General features: G+C 38.9%; 1 protein-coding gene across 17 annotated transcripts in view; it reads left to right on the plus strand.

Moving 5' to 3' along the window:
• Window positions 1-14,077, plus strand: part of CLASP1 (cytoplasmic linker associated protein 1) — a 267,247-nt gene that overhangs the window by 192,147 nt on the left and 61,023 nt on the right. For 9 of the 17 annotated variants that reach the window (XM_038564898.1, XM_038564899.1, XM_038564902.1 and 6 more), the window contains 4 exons: window positions 7,173-7,276; window positions 9,257-9,280; window positions 10,672-10,916; window positions 12,755-12,818. In XM_038564898.1, the coding sequence (XP_038420826.1) occupies window positions 7,173-7,276; window positions 9,257-9,280; window positions 10,672-10,916; window positions 12,755-12,818 (437 nt within the window). The remainder of the gene's footprint in view (window positions 1-7,172; window positions 7,277-9,256; window positions 9,281-10,671; window positions 10,917-12,754; window positions 12,819-14,077) is intronic. The other 8 variants (XM_038564900.1, XM_038564903.1, XM_038564908.1 and 5 more) reach the window with 1 other exon arrangement.

The following is a 14,077-nucleotide window of genomic DNA, read 5'->3' on the forward strand; positions in this document are numbered from 1 at the left end:
CAATGTATGTTTTTAACTGATCAGGTATTTTCATTCTTCTTGGGTTCAATAGGCTATTCAAAGGCTGTGACCTGATGCCCTCCAGGGCAGAGATTTACAGTATTTGGTCACCATATGGTGGTATTAGTAATGTATCTCAGGTCACCAGCCAGGTGCCATTCAGGGCTGCTCATCTGCCCTCCTCAGTATCTCTTACAAACAGAATTTGTATTTTCACAGTTTTTAGGATTCAAGAAAAACTGACAAAAAGAGAAACATGTTTCCTTATAGAGTATCATATTTGCCTTTTCTTTTTAGCTTCAGTAGTCTAAAATGAACATATACCTCTTACCTAGTGCAAATTATTAATCCCCAGAGACCCCTAGAAAGAACACACACTTTCACCAAAAAATGCTTTGTATTCTCCAGTAATTGTGTTTTGGTTCTTTGCCATATTAATTGCTATAAAGCTGTGTATTTTCTTTTTGATCAGCATTGCAGGTAGAAATCATTTCAGAATGTTAGGCCTAGACCTGAAGTTGTTATATGAAATTGTGGACTGCAACAGTCTGTTATTTCAACTCTAATTATGGTCTCTCAAGTATAAAAGTGTCACTCCAGAAAGTGGATGATAGATCAGAAGCACACAGTCTTAATATTTGCCTCTCTCTGCTCCTAATGTCATATACTTCTTCCTAACATCCTTTTATCCCATCAGTATCAATAATTAAAATCCAGATATACTTCCTTATAACCTGCTGTCCTTTATGCAGTTAAAGCCATGTCAGGTGAGTCCCTTGACTTAGTTAGAAGACACCTTTGTGAGATAGTCTGCCTGATGAGTGTGAGATCCCAAACAAGGTGACTTACCTCGTACACATCAGCTATTCCACAGCAATCTGAAGCATCAGAACACAATTCTCAACAATCAAAGGTGGCAATGATAATTTTTTTTCTGAATGAACTGGTGATTTTTCCTTTTAAGTTAAGGCTGTATATCTCTGCATCCTTGCTGACTATTTGGCCTTCTAAATAACCTTTTATATAAATGAACGATCCAATTCTTCTATTGGTTATTTGGTCTTCTTAGGCAGTTCCGTGTTTTTATTTCATGTATGTACTGGCGTTTTTGTTATTGTCCATGGAAGCAGCCTTTGTAATCCAGCATGTGGTCAGTGGACCAGGCAAGGTGTGCTGAATTCTTGAGCTCTTCATTGAACCCTGAGTTCTTGAGTGATCTGGTCTGGTTCTCACTTTCTTGGGCAAAATGGATCTGCGTAAGTGTCTTGGTGACAACACAGAGTGGTGAAATGTACAGTTGCTCCTACCAGGGCAGAAGATGTGGATGCGGATATTTCACCTTCCTAACAAACCATCATTGGCACACATCTTCTGTTGTGGTCAGGGCCATAGTTAACATCTCAGCTGAATTTTTATGCCATGCCCCCTTTTCCTTCTTGAGTTAAATCTGTCCATAAAACTTTTATCCAGTGAGAACAAGAGCAGTGATTGTGCATATTGGCACCATTCTGAGCAGGTACAGCCCCTCATGGCTCCAATTAACCCTTTGGGACAGGTAGTACTGTCATCCCTTTTTTACAGATGACAGAACAGAGATTTAGGGAGAGTAAGCCACTTTCTCAAGGTCACACAGCTTAATGATGGAGCTAGGTTTTGAACCCAGTCTGACTTCAAAGCTTGGCTGCTCCCCTGCTTCATTTGAAAGTTCTGATAATCCAGCATCTTTCATTTGTTCGTCTGAAATGTATTAAGTGCTTTCTCTCTAGGCTTAAGCACAGAGAAAGTATCCAGCAATTTTTCTCAATTATGACTTCTGGGTTTGGTGTTAGGACTGAGGAATTCATAGTTGAGTCCCTGGAGGTGGTCCCTAGGGGAACGAACTCACTGCCCATCAGACAGTGTGAAGTTTCCTCCTCCTTCTCATTCACTTTAATAATGGTTTCCCACCCTCTCTATAACTTACTGAGATTTTGTGTAAGTGCCCCTTCGGATCAATTTAAATAGCCAGGCTTCAGTTTGAAATGGGGGGGGTATGTGTGTGTGAAAATAACTACATTTTGGTAATTGTGTATTGATTTTATGTTTGCATTTTTGTTACAAAGTTATTTTGGACCATTTTCATGGTATGAATACATATGTGGTTAAAGTGACAACTTCTAAGTAAAAGTAAGGGCTCTGCTGTAAATCAGGCTTCGACGTAAGAGGGTCCACCTTGGATTCCATTGATGAATGCTCACTTGAGAATGTGACCAAGGACTCATTACATGACAGATTTACTGTAGAATAGTTTGTTGAAACAGAACCAAAGGACCGACTTTATAAGGAACCATCAGGTATTGCTTAAAAGCTGTTTTCAGTTTAAACTTTAAGAATATGGTACTGATGTGTTGTACAGTAAATGGTATGCTCCAGTCTTAAAAAGTGTTTTGCCAACATATTTAAGGAAAGTGATTATTTTATATCTGTTTTAGAAATTGCCAATTTATTTTTGCCACTTAGAAATTTTCCTTTTGCAAGTCAGTAAAAATTTGTCCTTGTCAACCAGGTAATGTTTGCTATTTGATACCACTTATATCCCGGGTATGTGCATTTTCATAAAGTAACATGAACTTGAAAAAATACAGTTCTGGAGCACCTGGCTCACTCGGTCAGTAGAGCACACAACTCTTAATCTCGGGGTCATGAGTTTGGGCCCTATGTTGGGTGTAGAGACTACTTAAAAAACAAAAATCTTGAAAAAAAATTATACTGATGAGTTTGAGGTTCGGGTATTTGAAGCCAAAATGAAAGTATTTTCGTGTACAGGGTACTGCACTCTAATAGCATGGGTGAGAAGTAGCACTGCTTGGTATTACTTTGTTAAACCTTGTGAATTTTCTCTGGTATGACCACCATGTTCTTTTCAATGGATATAAGCATACTATCTTTTGGGTTTTTTTCCCTGAGGTAAAGAAGAGCCATATATTGCATGGCATTCCATTCTATAAATTCACATTTTTAAACCAAGTCTATTTTATGGTTATTTCTGAAAGTAATTATGAGGACAGAGTTTAGCATATAATTCCTCAGATTGATGAATTAATATGCTTATTATGAATATTTGCTAATAAAGTAATATTTAATTTGCTAATAATTAGAAATGTAAATTGGAATTTACTGATAACCATCACTGCCACTGCCAGCACCCGCAGCACTATGACTGTTGCTCCCACCATTTATTCAGTGCCTGGCACTGCTTTACGTGCTCTGTGTATGACCTCTTGCAGTTCTCTCCACTCCCAAGAGGTACGTACCATTTTTAGCACCATTTCCAGATAAGTAAACTGAGACACGGAGAGATGTAGCACTTGGCCTGAGGTCCTCCAGGTGATTGTAATCAAACCAGGATTTTGCCCACGCCCCACCCCCCCACCTCCGCCCCGCATTAGGAGTCTGTGCTCTCATAACAGAGTACCGCAAATGCCTCGCCAAGGAAGCCTCTAAAAACCTGTTACAGCTAAATTTCTAGTAGTTTATAAGTTTATTGATAATTAGGATATTTGTGCAACAGCAGAGCAAAAATTGGGGGGAACACAGGATTTCATTTGTTGAGCCCCTTTCTCGTGATTTCATTCTGTTTCTGTTCAAATAACATGATGAACTTCTCTGCTTTTGTTTTTGGTGCATGATTGCGTATGCATCACGTACTGATGAGGCATCTCGTGAGCTGAGTAAATAATCCATTCTACTGCTGTTCCCACTCAATATCTGGACGGTGCTCTGTGACTCCTGACGTCCTCATGTTGTGTATTCCCATAACGGCTCATTGAGGCTTCGTGGCGTGAATATAAACCTGGAGTCTGAGTTTAGGCGGTTGCCTAAGGAACACCGCAAAGCGTGCCTTTGTCATGCCTGTGTGTGTGCTAGCCGTGTGAGAGCCAGCAGGCTGCCATAGAGTTTGAGGACTGGCACTTGCTCTCCATTCATTTCCAGCATCATTTCCTTTCATGAGAACACATGGCCTCGTTGGGAGCAGTCCCTGCGTTTCCTTCAGACTGTGGCGTTTTCTGTCTCGGGTACTTCTGTGTTAATCCTGTGGGTGTTGCCGTTCCTTTTACCTGCAGCCTCTCGACGTCATTCCAGGTCCACTAGTGCCCTCTCCACTGCTGAATCTGTTGGGCAGTCAGGTGAACAAGTGCTAACTGCATGACTTGGCTTCTTCATATGGTCCAGTTTCACACTCATTTTAGCATTTGTTTTCATCAGTGTCGGCTAGCACCTGGCATGTATGCACTTCCCATTTGTTTTCCCCAGCGTGCTTTTATTTTTTTAAGTTGTTGAATGTTTATGGTTCTGTTAATAGGCCGTAGATGCTTTATAGCCTGTTTGACAACACCATTTCTCCAGTGTTCATGTTTGTGTGCAAACAAAACAAAAACACGGGGAAGGGCTTCTTCCCCTCCATTTATACCCTCCCTCAGGAGAACAGCCACCCAAAATAGATATCCTGAAAAGTCCTTGAGGGGAAAGAGGGGATGGATTTCACCCAGCAGAGTCTTTCATTTCCAGAGGCTTTGCTTCCAAAAAGTGTTGATTACTGACGTTAATTATTAGTGTCAGGTTCTCGTTATTTGGAGGAACTGTTTAGTTACTAAATGTTCCAAAACCTAGTGTGCATAATTTCATATGGATAAATATCGTCCTAAAACTTCGCAAAAATACAAGGTCACGATTCAGATAATCAGGTCAGGTGGAAGGTAGTCTTTGCAGCCTGTGGTCCCCAAATGTCCCATCTCAGCCTGCTTTAACCAAAAATCAAAAAATACCAAAAATCCCCCAGGTAGCCATTGGGGTAAAAATTAATATGCATACGGAAATGCATTAGTTTGCTGGATTTAACGGACATCATTTTTATATGCTAACAGTCCCTAAGGACTACAGTTCTCTCACCTGAGTAAAACATTACACAGACTGTTGATGGGGACAGCTCTTGCCAATTCATTGAGTTATTTTCTCTATTCTTGCTCTAAGCGAAGTGAGCTATATTTTTTGTTATGTACACTCCGATGAGTCCAGTCCCCTGAAGTCAGGGACCAGACTGAGGGCACAGTCACACGTATCCATCTCTTGGGAAATGGAGCTTTGTGATAACATCAGAGCAGAGCAGCAAGTGTAGAACAGATTTTGGTCTGGGGAGAACAAAAGGCTTGTAACTTTGCTCAGATCCAGACAAACATTTCCCCTTCAGATTAGAAATTCAAGTGATCTATGATATATATCAAGTGATCCTGCAGTCACTGTGTACGGCGGAGCTGTATGCATCTGGGAAGCACAGAATTACTGCATTGTTCTTAAAATTTTAATTTTTGTGTCTTAAAAAAAAATCAGTATTATCCCTGGAGCAAGAATTGCTGGCATGAGATATACTTTTTTTAAAAATTTTTTTTAGATTCTGTTTTATTTAAGTTTATGCTGGGTAATTTTTAAATGGCTTATAACTGAATTACTTTCATTTTGTTACTCATAAATCCCTTACTATCTACCCTTTTTTAATGGAAAAAAAGACTTGCACAAAGATTATGTTTAAAATCATATGCACAATAAATCTCAAATTTACACTTGTTTTGTATTTCAACTGATTATATATATGTGTGTGTGTATATATATATGTATATATATATATGAAGATCTAGATAGAATTGTTTTTGGTCTCTTAGTTTATATGGCATATCATCTTTTAAACATAGCAGCTAAGACAACATAGAGTGTGACCAACAAGTGCATTAAAAAAGGGGATAGTATAACATACAATTTTTGTTTCCTTATAAAAATTCATGACTGTATAGCGTTTTGGTTAGCAGTGTTTAAATTTTTTCCCCTCGATGGCGCTGGAAGGTGTGATTTTTTTTTTTAAACTGACATTTTAAAAAAGCTAAGTGACACCTCACTTTTACAGTTCTTGTTTTCTACGAACTCTTGTTATATGTCCAGAGCTTAAAATATATCACTTTATAAGAAAGATCAATTCCTGTAAACCAGATTTAGCTTTCCTTTTATTCTAAACGTTTCACTATGAGAATATGGCTAATAGAGAAGGTTGTGGGTTTTTGTTTTTTTTTTTTTTTTGTCCAAACAGGGTCTTATTTGTTCAAAAAAAGAAAGCATTTTTATCTTAACATTCTTCTTCAAAGGTTTTTTTTCCTTTTTTCTTTTTTTTTTATGTATTAGCATTTTAAATAAGAAACTTCTGCCAGTAAATAGTGTGATACACTTAGAAAGTGTAATTTATATGAACTTTCTCCTGTTACAGCTTTAACCTCAGCTCTTCTTAAGGAAGACTGCCCTTTTGACGTAATGGGCCTTTTAAAAAGCTAGTCTTCATTATCCATGATCTGTAACAGGCTTAAAGTAATTGAACTACTGAAATCTGCTTTAAAATCTCTGGATCATATCCAATTTTGTTTACATGTATAGACTATCCTTTGAAAAGCCTTTGAGAGACTAAGGAAAAATGTATACTAACGTTACCTGAATGGTTAATGTTTCACAGTGAAGATGCTGGTTTTTTTGTAATGAGCATTGAAGAATTTTAATAAACTGATTTTTAAATACCCTTTGGTGTCACAGGAATCATGAACACATACTAAAAATTAGTTGAGCCCAGTTCATGACAGTTAAACAGTAGTGAGGCTAAAGAAGATTTGCAGACATCCATCAAATATGTTTGTTGCAAATTTTAACTTTTTTATTACACATTGCATTAGAACTCTTGTGAAACCATGCAGCTTTCTAATTAGTTTGACCAAACATCAGTGCCCCCCTCCCCCCCCCGCCTCTAGAGGGAACACTAAATAGATTAAAAGACTCCACTCACAGCCCAGCTCACTTCTATAATAAGTTCCCCTTTTCCCCATGTCTCAACACTTTTCAAAAATAAGAATCATTAAAGAACTGTTTTAGTTGTTAGGATGCTTTGTAGCACGATAGTATTAAATATGGAACATCTTAACCTCCACTGCTGGTAAACAAGTCTAGTTAGAACTGAAGTGGGGGGGGGGGGTGGGTAATTAAAATTGGCTAAAGACTTTCCAGTGCCTCTGTCCAGTAGGTGGGAAGAGGCAGGAGCCCTTGCAAAGAATTGAGAACATTTGAATTAAAGTGACATATCTTTTGGTTTTGTTCTTTTTAAATAGACCGGTTTGGGCTTGGCCAGGCAGGAAGAATACCTGGCTCTGTGAACGCCATGCGAGTTTTGAGCACGAGTACAGACCTTGAAGCTGCCGTTGCTGATGCTTTGGTAAGAGTCACAGCGTGTGCAGAGGCTCTTTGACTTACTCATCCACAGTTTTCTCTGTCCTAACAGAAATCACCTCCAAATCAGGGTACTAAATCATCTTTAGCACTCTGTAAAATTGTGTAAATACTGGGTACACTTATATTATTATCACTTTCCCTTTAAACTTTTATCCCTATACAGAAGTGAAAATTGTCCTTACAAAAAACACTAGCATCAAGTGTTTCTTCTGTGCTCCTCAGTATCAAGGAAGTTTTGATGACATTGGGCCTCTCTGATGTCATTGGGCTTTTTTTTTTTTTTTCTTCATGTTTGTTTTACTTATTTTTTTCAGCATTTCCTTTTTTCATTCTCTGGCTTCTATTGCTTTATAGGTTCTGATGGCATAGCCTAAACATACCATCATAATACTAGGTAACAGAGTTTGTGGTTTGAAAATCTCACATTGAATTCATGACCACACTAGTAGTTCCATACGATTTTACCTTTGTTTTTTGTCTTTAAAAATGAGCCATTAAGTCATTATTTAAGGAAACTTTCCAAATTTTAATGCCGATAAAGCCTGAAGATATAAAGCACTGTTGGAATGTGTTTTTGCATCACTATAATGTAGTATACTTTATGTGTGTGTGTGTATATATATGTGTGTGTGTGTATACATACACACACACACACACACACACACACACATATATATATATATATGTATAATTAGAGGTCCCTCAATTTGTGGTTATAGCAAACCCCACCCCAGGTAGAAGCAGCTTGTGGTCAAATTGCTTTTTAAAGATGCATTTCAGCTGGTAGTGACACTGCCTCTAGCATATTCTTGTTGATGTGCTCAGCATTTAAAATAGAGCCTCTTTAGAACTGTCTGATCTCTGGCCTTGCTTGTGCTGTTTTAAGATATATTGTTGTCTCTCCGAGGAAAAAAGTATTATAACATCCTGCTTTCAGACCCAGACATGTCTTTCATCTAATCAAAATGTTATAGTCTATGGCTAACAGAGATTCTCACTTTCCTCCCTTCCTGTGTTGCCCTCATTTATTCTTGCTCAGTCAGAGTTCTTTGACAGGCAACTGTGAGCAAGCAGTTTGCCACTCTCCTGATGCTTTTCCTGTAAGCGGGGGCTGCCTGGCCAGCTCTATTCATCAGCCTCTGTGAAGAAGGGCTTTTTTTTTTTCCTGGCAGGTGCTGGAGTTCAGGATAATTGCTCTAACCATGGCTTTGACTTCAGAGTCATGAGCTGGAACAGAACTCTGTGAAGCTATTTTTCCTTCCAAGCTGCAGCACTGAGAATCTGTCACTTATTTATTCAGAGACCCTATTAGGTCAGAGGGGTAGGAAATGATGGATGTGCAAAAAGCTCTGAGTTAAAAGGGACTTCCAGTTAAGGTGGGGGAGTTCCCTCATTCTTTAAAGAACTGCCCAAGGGACTGTGCACAAAGTTCTAGGAGGCAGAGTCGGACTTGAGAGCTTGAGCTTGGGCTTTCCTTGACTTGGGTTTTTCTCTGATCTCTAGCCTTCAGTCCACTCAGGCTGCCCATATTACTCTTTGTTCAAACTGCTTGGTCTCCCCGAGTGACCTGCTGCAGAAGAGAGAGCACAGGAATGGTACACAGTGTTTGCTTCCCAGGGAAGAAGCCTCAGGGGCAGAGAGAATTGAGCATAGAAACAGACAGGAGTGTTAACAGCAACTTTAGAGCCCTATCTCAGTGGTGTAGGAAGAGTTTTTAGTGTAGCAAGAAGCATAGCATGTACCTGAAGGCATTTCTAGGAGGTGTAGGAAGGGCTAGGAAATGCCATTGTGAAAGCGTTCTTCGTTATTATTCGCTTGATATGAATCGCTTGCTAACCTATATTTTTGATTTGCTAAGATATGTTTTTGCTGTACACTTTTGTTGCAAGAACAGTCCCCACATACGCTTCTGACATAATTCTCTATGCTTTTTCCCCATCCTTCAATATTTTCCTGCCTACAGCTGTTAGGAGACTCCAGGAGCAAGGTACCAGTGCTTTAACTTTTGTTTTACAACTTCATTTTTTTTCTGTTGCGAGTATATTTCCTGTAGGAGCTAGTGAAAGCAACAACGCATGTAGTATAATGTAGAAATTCTGGTCTGTATTATGGTTTAGTCAAGTCTAGTGAAGCTGTTATTAGTAATGGCATCAGTCCCCTCTCTCTGTTTTAGCACTTGTTTTTTGTTTTTTTAATGTCAAGTTCTGCTCCTTCTATCAGTGTTTTATTTATTAACCCAGTTTGTGTCTATTCCTGTGTCATTACTATTTCATGAATGGATATATTCAACATTTTTCTTATTTTATGAATCTAGTTCATATATGTGTGTGTGTGTGTGTGTGTGTGTATAATGATCCTACGATTTACCATCCTAACAAGGATACTTGTAAAAGTAAAAGGGAGTGCTACTCTAACTCTGCTGGGACAAGAGGCATAAGGCAGAACTGTCCTGAGCAAGTTTCGGTGGATGGACAAGCCATATATTATTAGAAAATTACATTTGTGAAAGAAAAAAAAGACAAAAAATTACATTTGTATGGTTTCAGCCAAGTAAGCGGGTTTTTTGTTTTTGTTTTTGTTTTTTGTAAGTGGGGTTTTTAAAAAGTTTTTTCTTTTAGGGAAAATTGTATTTTATCAGTTTAATCGCTACTGTTGAATTATTTATAAGTTTAACTTATACTTTCGTATTCAGGGTAAGAGAAACGAGTGAAGGGTCTACAGGAAGCCTGTTTGTGTTTAGATAATTTGAGAGTCCTTTTACATGGGCTAGTCTGTCCCTGACATTTCAGTTTCAGACTTTCTTAAGGAAGCATGAATTTTCAAACAAATTTTCCCACAGACCCTGTTCAAGATAGATTGCTTTTGATTAGGAAGGGGCCGGTGGATGCACATACCTGCAGTGTGGCAGGAGCTGGGCCAGGTTAGTTAATGTGTACTTCTGTGTACATTATATCCTGGTAACCAGCATGTGAGAGGTAGCACTGTTAGCATTTCAAAGATGGGGAAAGTGAAACAGGAAAGTAAGGAGGCTTTCTGAAGTTCCTCAGCCAGGTAGGTGGCAGGACTACTACCCAAGTCTGCCTTACACCTCGCTAGAGTCCATACTCTTTCATCCACACACCGTACTAGAGACCATACTCTTTCTTCTCTGCTATGGATTGCTCTGCCTGTTACTTACTATCCTGACTCAATGTCTGCTTTTCTGTTTTTATTTCCCTAATCTGTAAGCACAGGAAAGTATGGTGTGTGCATGTGCGTGCGTGCGTGCATGTGGATCTTTCACCTTTAGCTCTGTGGTCGATTTTGTGTGGTGTGACTCATGGTCATTTCACCTTCGCATGTCTTCCTCCATCACCCCACCCTCGTTGAACCTGACAGAAGAAGCCTGTGAGGAGGAGGTACGAGCCGTATGGGATGTATTCTGATGACGACGCCAACAGTGATGCCTCGAGTGTCTGCTCTGAGCGCTCCTATGGCTCTAGGAATGGTGGCATTCCCCATTATCTGCGGCAGACAGAGGACGTGGCAGAAGTTCTCAACCACTGTGCCAGTTCCAACTGGTCAGAAAGGAAAGAAGGGCTTCTAGGCCTGCAGAACCTACTGAAGAGCCAAAGAACACTGAGGTGAGGACAAGAGGCCAAGGTTGTGAGCCAAGTTTTGAGTCCCATATGATACTCAGCAGCAGCTTAGTTGGATTCCCCGTCATTCATGGAGTTAACAGAGTTCCAGGCAGAGGGGCAGGTGCTGTGGGTGCTAAGATGACTAAGATCTGGTCTTTGCTTTCCAGAGACCTTGAAGTATCTGGGAGATACTCTATAATTTATTAAGTTCCTAAAACATTTGGTTCCCTTATAGTTTACATTTATCTGGTAGGTGTTATTTGAGAAATCTTGGTACAGTTTGCAAGTTAGATAAAAAATTAAAACTACTCTGCAGATTGGTATGGTTCATTATAAATGCTTTGGAATTGTGGGTAAAATTTTCATAGCAATCTCAGCCTAAAATTTTGTAATAATGCATACATATAGCTTATGTATAGTAATGAGATACTAAAATGGAGTACTTTAAAGTAGTAACAGTATTATTACTAGAGTTGATTATTTTGTTTTTTTCTTTGTTTCTCTATTTCATAAATCTTCTAAAATGAGCATCTATTAACATATTCCAAAAAAGTATAGTGTTTATACCATATTTCATCAAATCTGAGGCATCATTGACACATTATATTATATCCAAGAAGAAATGCTACTTATTAAACCATGGCTGGCAGCACTAATATGTCTTTGATTATAAGATGAATCTCAAAATTACAAGAGATGTTAAAAAGTGAAAAATTGGTCAAGTTAGGTAAATACCTAAGTAAAGAAATAGCTGAAATACAGCTACTGTACTCTTTGGATAAGTTTTCTAAGATAAATTTTGCGAGTGGACAAGTGTCTGGTCACAGACAGGCTCCGCACAGCTAAATGAACATTGACTAGTGAATCCCTGTGCGGTAAGCATGCCTGTCCAGCCTGACTCCACCCTCCTGTATCTGTACTTGTTGCGTCCTGTTCCCCCCGAGAGGTCTTGAGTTTTGTCATATGCCTTCTGAAATGCAGATAGCCTCTGATGCTCTAGTGAGCTGTCAAAAACAAAATAAGGATTTTATTTTATTTTTTTAATTGAGGATTGTTTGTTGAGATGACTAGTCTTCAAGAGTCTGCTCCATTTGGGTGATCCTAGTTTCTTGATTTTTAGTGTTCACCAAGTATCCGTTGAATAATCTTTAGAAATCTATTGATTGACATTGGTCGAACTAGATCACATTCTTAATAAAGTTAAAGGATCATTGAACCAACTATCTCAATTGTATGAAGGGGGATTACTTAGGGGTGATTTGGAGAAGAGGAGATGATGCTCATTCGAGCCTTGAAGGGAAAATGGGACTCAGTAGTATAGATTAGGGTCAGAAAAAGCAAAAGGGCACTAACAGGAAATGAATGTTTGCTTGGTTTCAGCATTCGTAGGAAGGAGGTGTCCCTCCTTTAACTGCCTGCAGCCGTTTGTTTGATATAAATCTAAAGACATCCAAGTACTTTGTAGTAAAACTGAGATTAGAATCCAGGTCTGTCTGACCCCAAAGCACATGCTTTTCCTTCACTTTATCCCATTGCCTTTCATCTGTGGCAGGTGGAAAACAGATCTTCAAGGAGATGAGCAGAATTTATTTAGCTTGAGGCTTTGCCACTCCCAGTGGGTGAACTTCGGTAATCATGCTCTGAGATTCAGTTGCCTCATTTTAGGTTGAGAGCCAAACTGTCATGATTTTATATTTCTACTTAATTTTATCATGAATTAAAAAAAGGATTCATTTGTGAAAAAAGCTTTGTTATATGGAGATTGTTTTTTTAAAAAGCTGTCACTAATCTCAGTGTTGACTCATTAAATTCTAAGTTTATTTCTGTTTTATTCCTTCTAGTCGAGTAGAATTGAAAAGGTTGTGTGAGATCTTCACCCGAATGTTTGCTGACCCTCACAGCAAGGTAAGTCTAGGAATCGTGCCTGCCGATGCCCCCTCTGCATGCCCATGTGAGCTGTATAATACACTACTTAAGAGTGAGACATAATTCCCCATAGCACATTTTAGACCTTACAGATTTAACACCAGTTTCTACAGTAGTTTATATTACATCTTTTAAAAACAACTTTTGGGGAATTTCAAATGTCCATAAAACTTGGAGCTAAATAAAGTTTGTTTGAAGAGTTAATGGAAAGAATCAGATATAGTCTTATTCAAATACTTCTGGATACCTCCTATTAGCCAAACTGGGCTAAGTGCTAGAATAAAACATCATATTACAGTGAGGTACCTTATGCTTAACAGTAGCGAAGAAAATAATCAAATATATAATTATTTTTTTGTACCCCATGTAGAATTTGTCTATATAGGACAAGATAGAAAAGTAGAAACATTTATGTAATGGATTTATTGAAAATCCAGGTTAAGCCATTTCTCCACATAGAATTTTGCTGTCCCCAAGAACCTGGTGGATGGTTCCACATTCTCGGGGGTCCAAGGAGAGCACTGAGCCTAATGAGATCCCTTGCTGCGGGGGGTGGGGGAGAGAACATCCCCAATTATGACCAGGCCCTTTCTAGGAGTTGTGCTGAGAGAGAGACCCTTTATAGTAGCTTGCTTAGAGTCTGGATTTGAAACAAATACCATTAATTTGGGAGAAATCCTAGTTAGATGCTCTTAGAGAAAGAAAATGGGGCAATGATTTTATTGGGGAAGTATAAAGAATGGATAAAGGACAGAAACAGAAGTGCAGAAATTAGTAGAACCTTAAGTCAGCATGAGCAAATCTCACATTCTTGACATGCAGGATTTCACTATTTCAAACCATAGTTTTCCTAGTTAAAATATAAGTCTTATGGGGAAAAGGAGACCTGTCCTGGCTGGAAAGTCCATTGTGACCTTCCTTGCTTTTTCTGCCCTTTCTCATCTGAGTGGTCAGACATCCTCCATCCAGTCATTTCAACACTCACTGCGTGAGTGAGTGAGTCCTTAGCTCTGGGTTAGGGACACCGAAAACAACACATGACCCCTGTTCTTTGATGTGCTCCAGGAACCTAGGAGAATGAATGCGGGGGATTCTCTTTTTTCTGGCGGGGGTCGTGGGAGACAGTAGTTCTGTATACTGATACCGATCTTGAAGCATGTCTTAAAATTCCTGTGATGAACCTCACAGCAAGGTTAATATTAACAACATAAGTAGAGTCCAAGAAAGGTTGTTTTCTA

This window comes from Canis lupus, chromosome 19, assembly GCF_011100685.1.
Source record: "Canis lupus familiaris isolate Mischka breed German Shepherd chromosome 19, alternate assembly UU_Cfam_GSD_1.0, whole genome shotgun sequence".
NCBI lineage: Eukaryota > Metazoa > Chordata > Mammalia > Carnivora > Canidae > Canis > Canis lupus.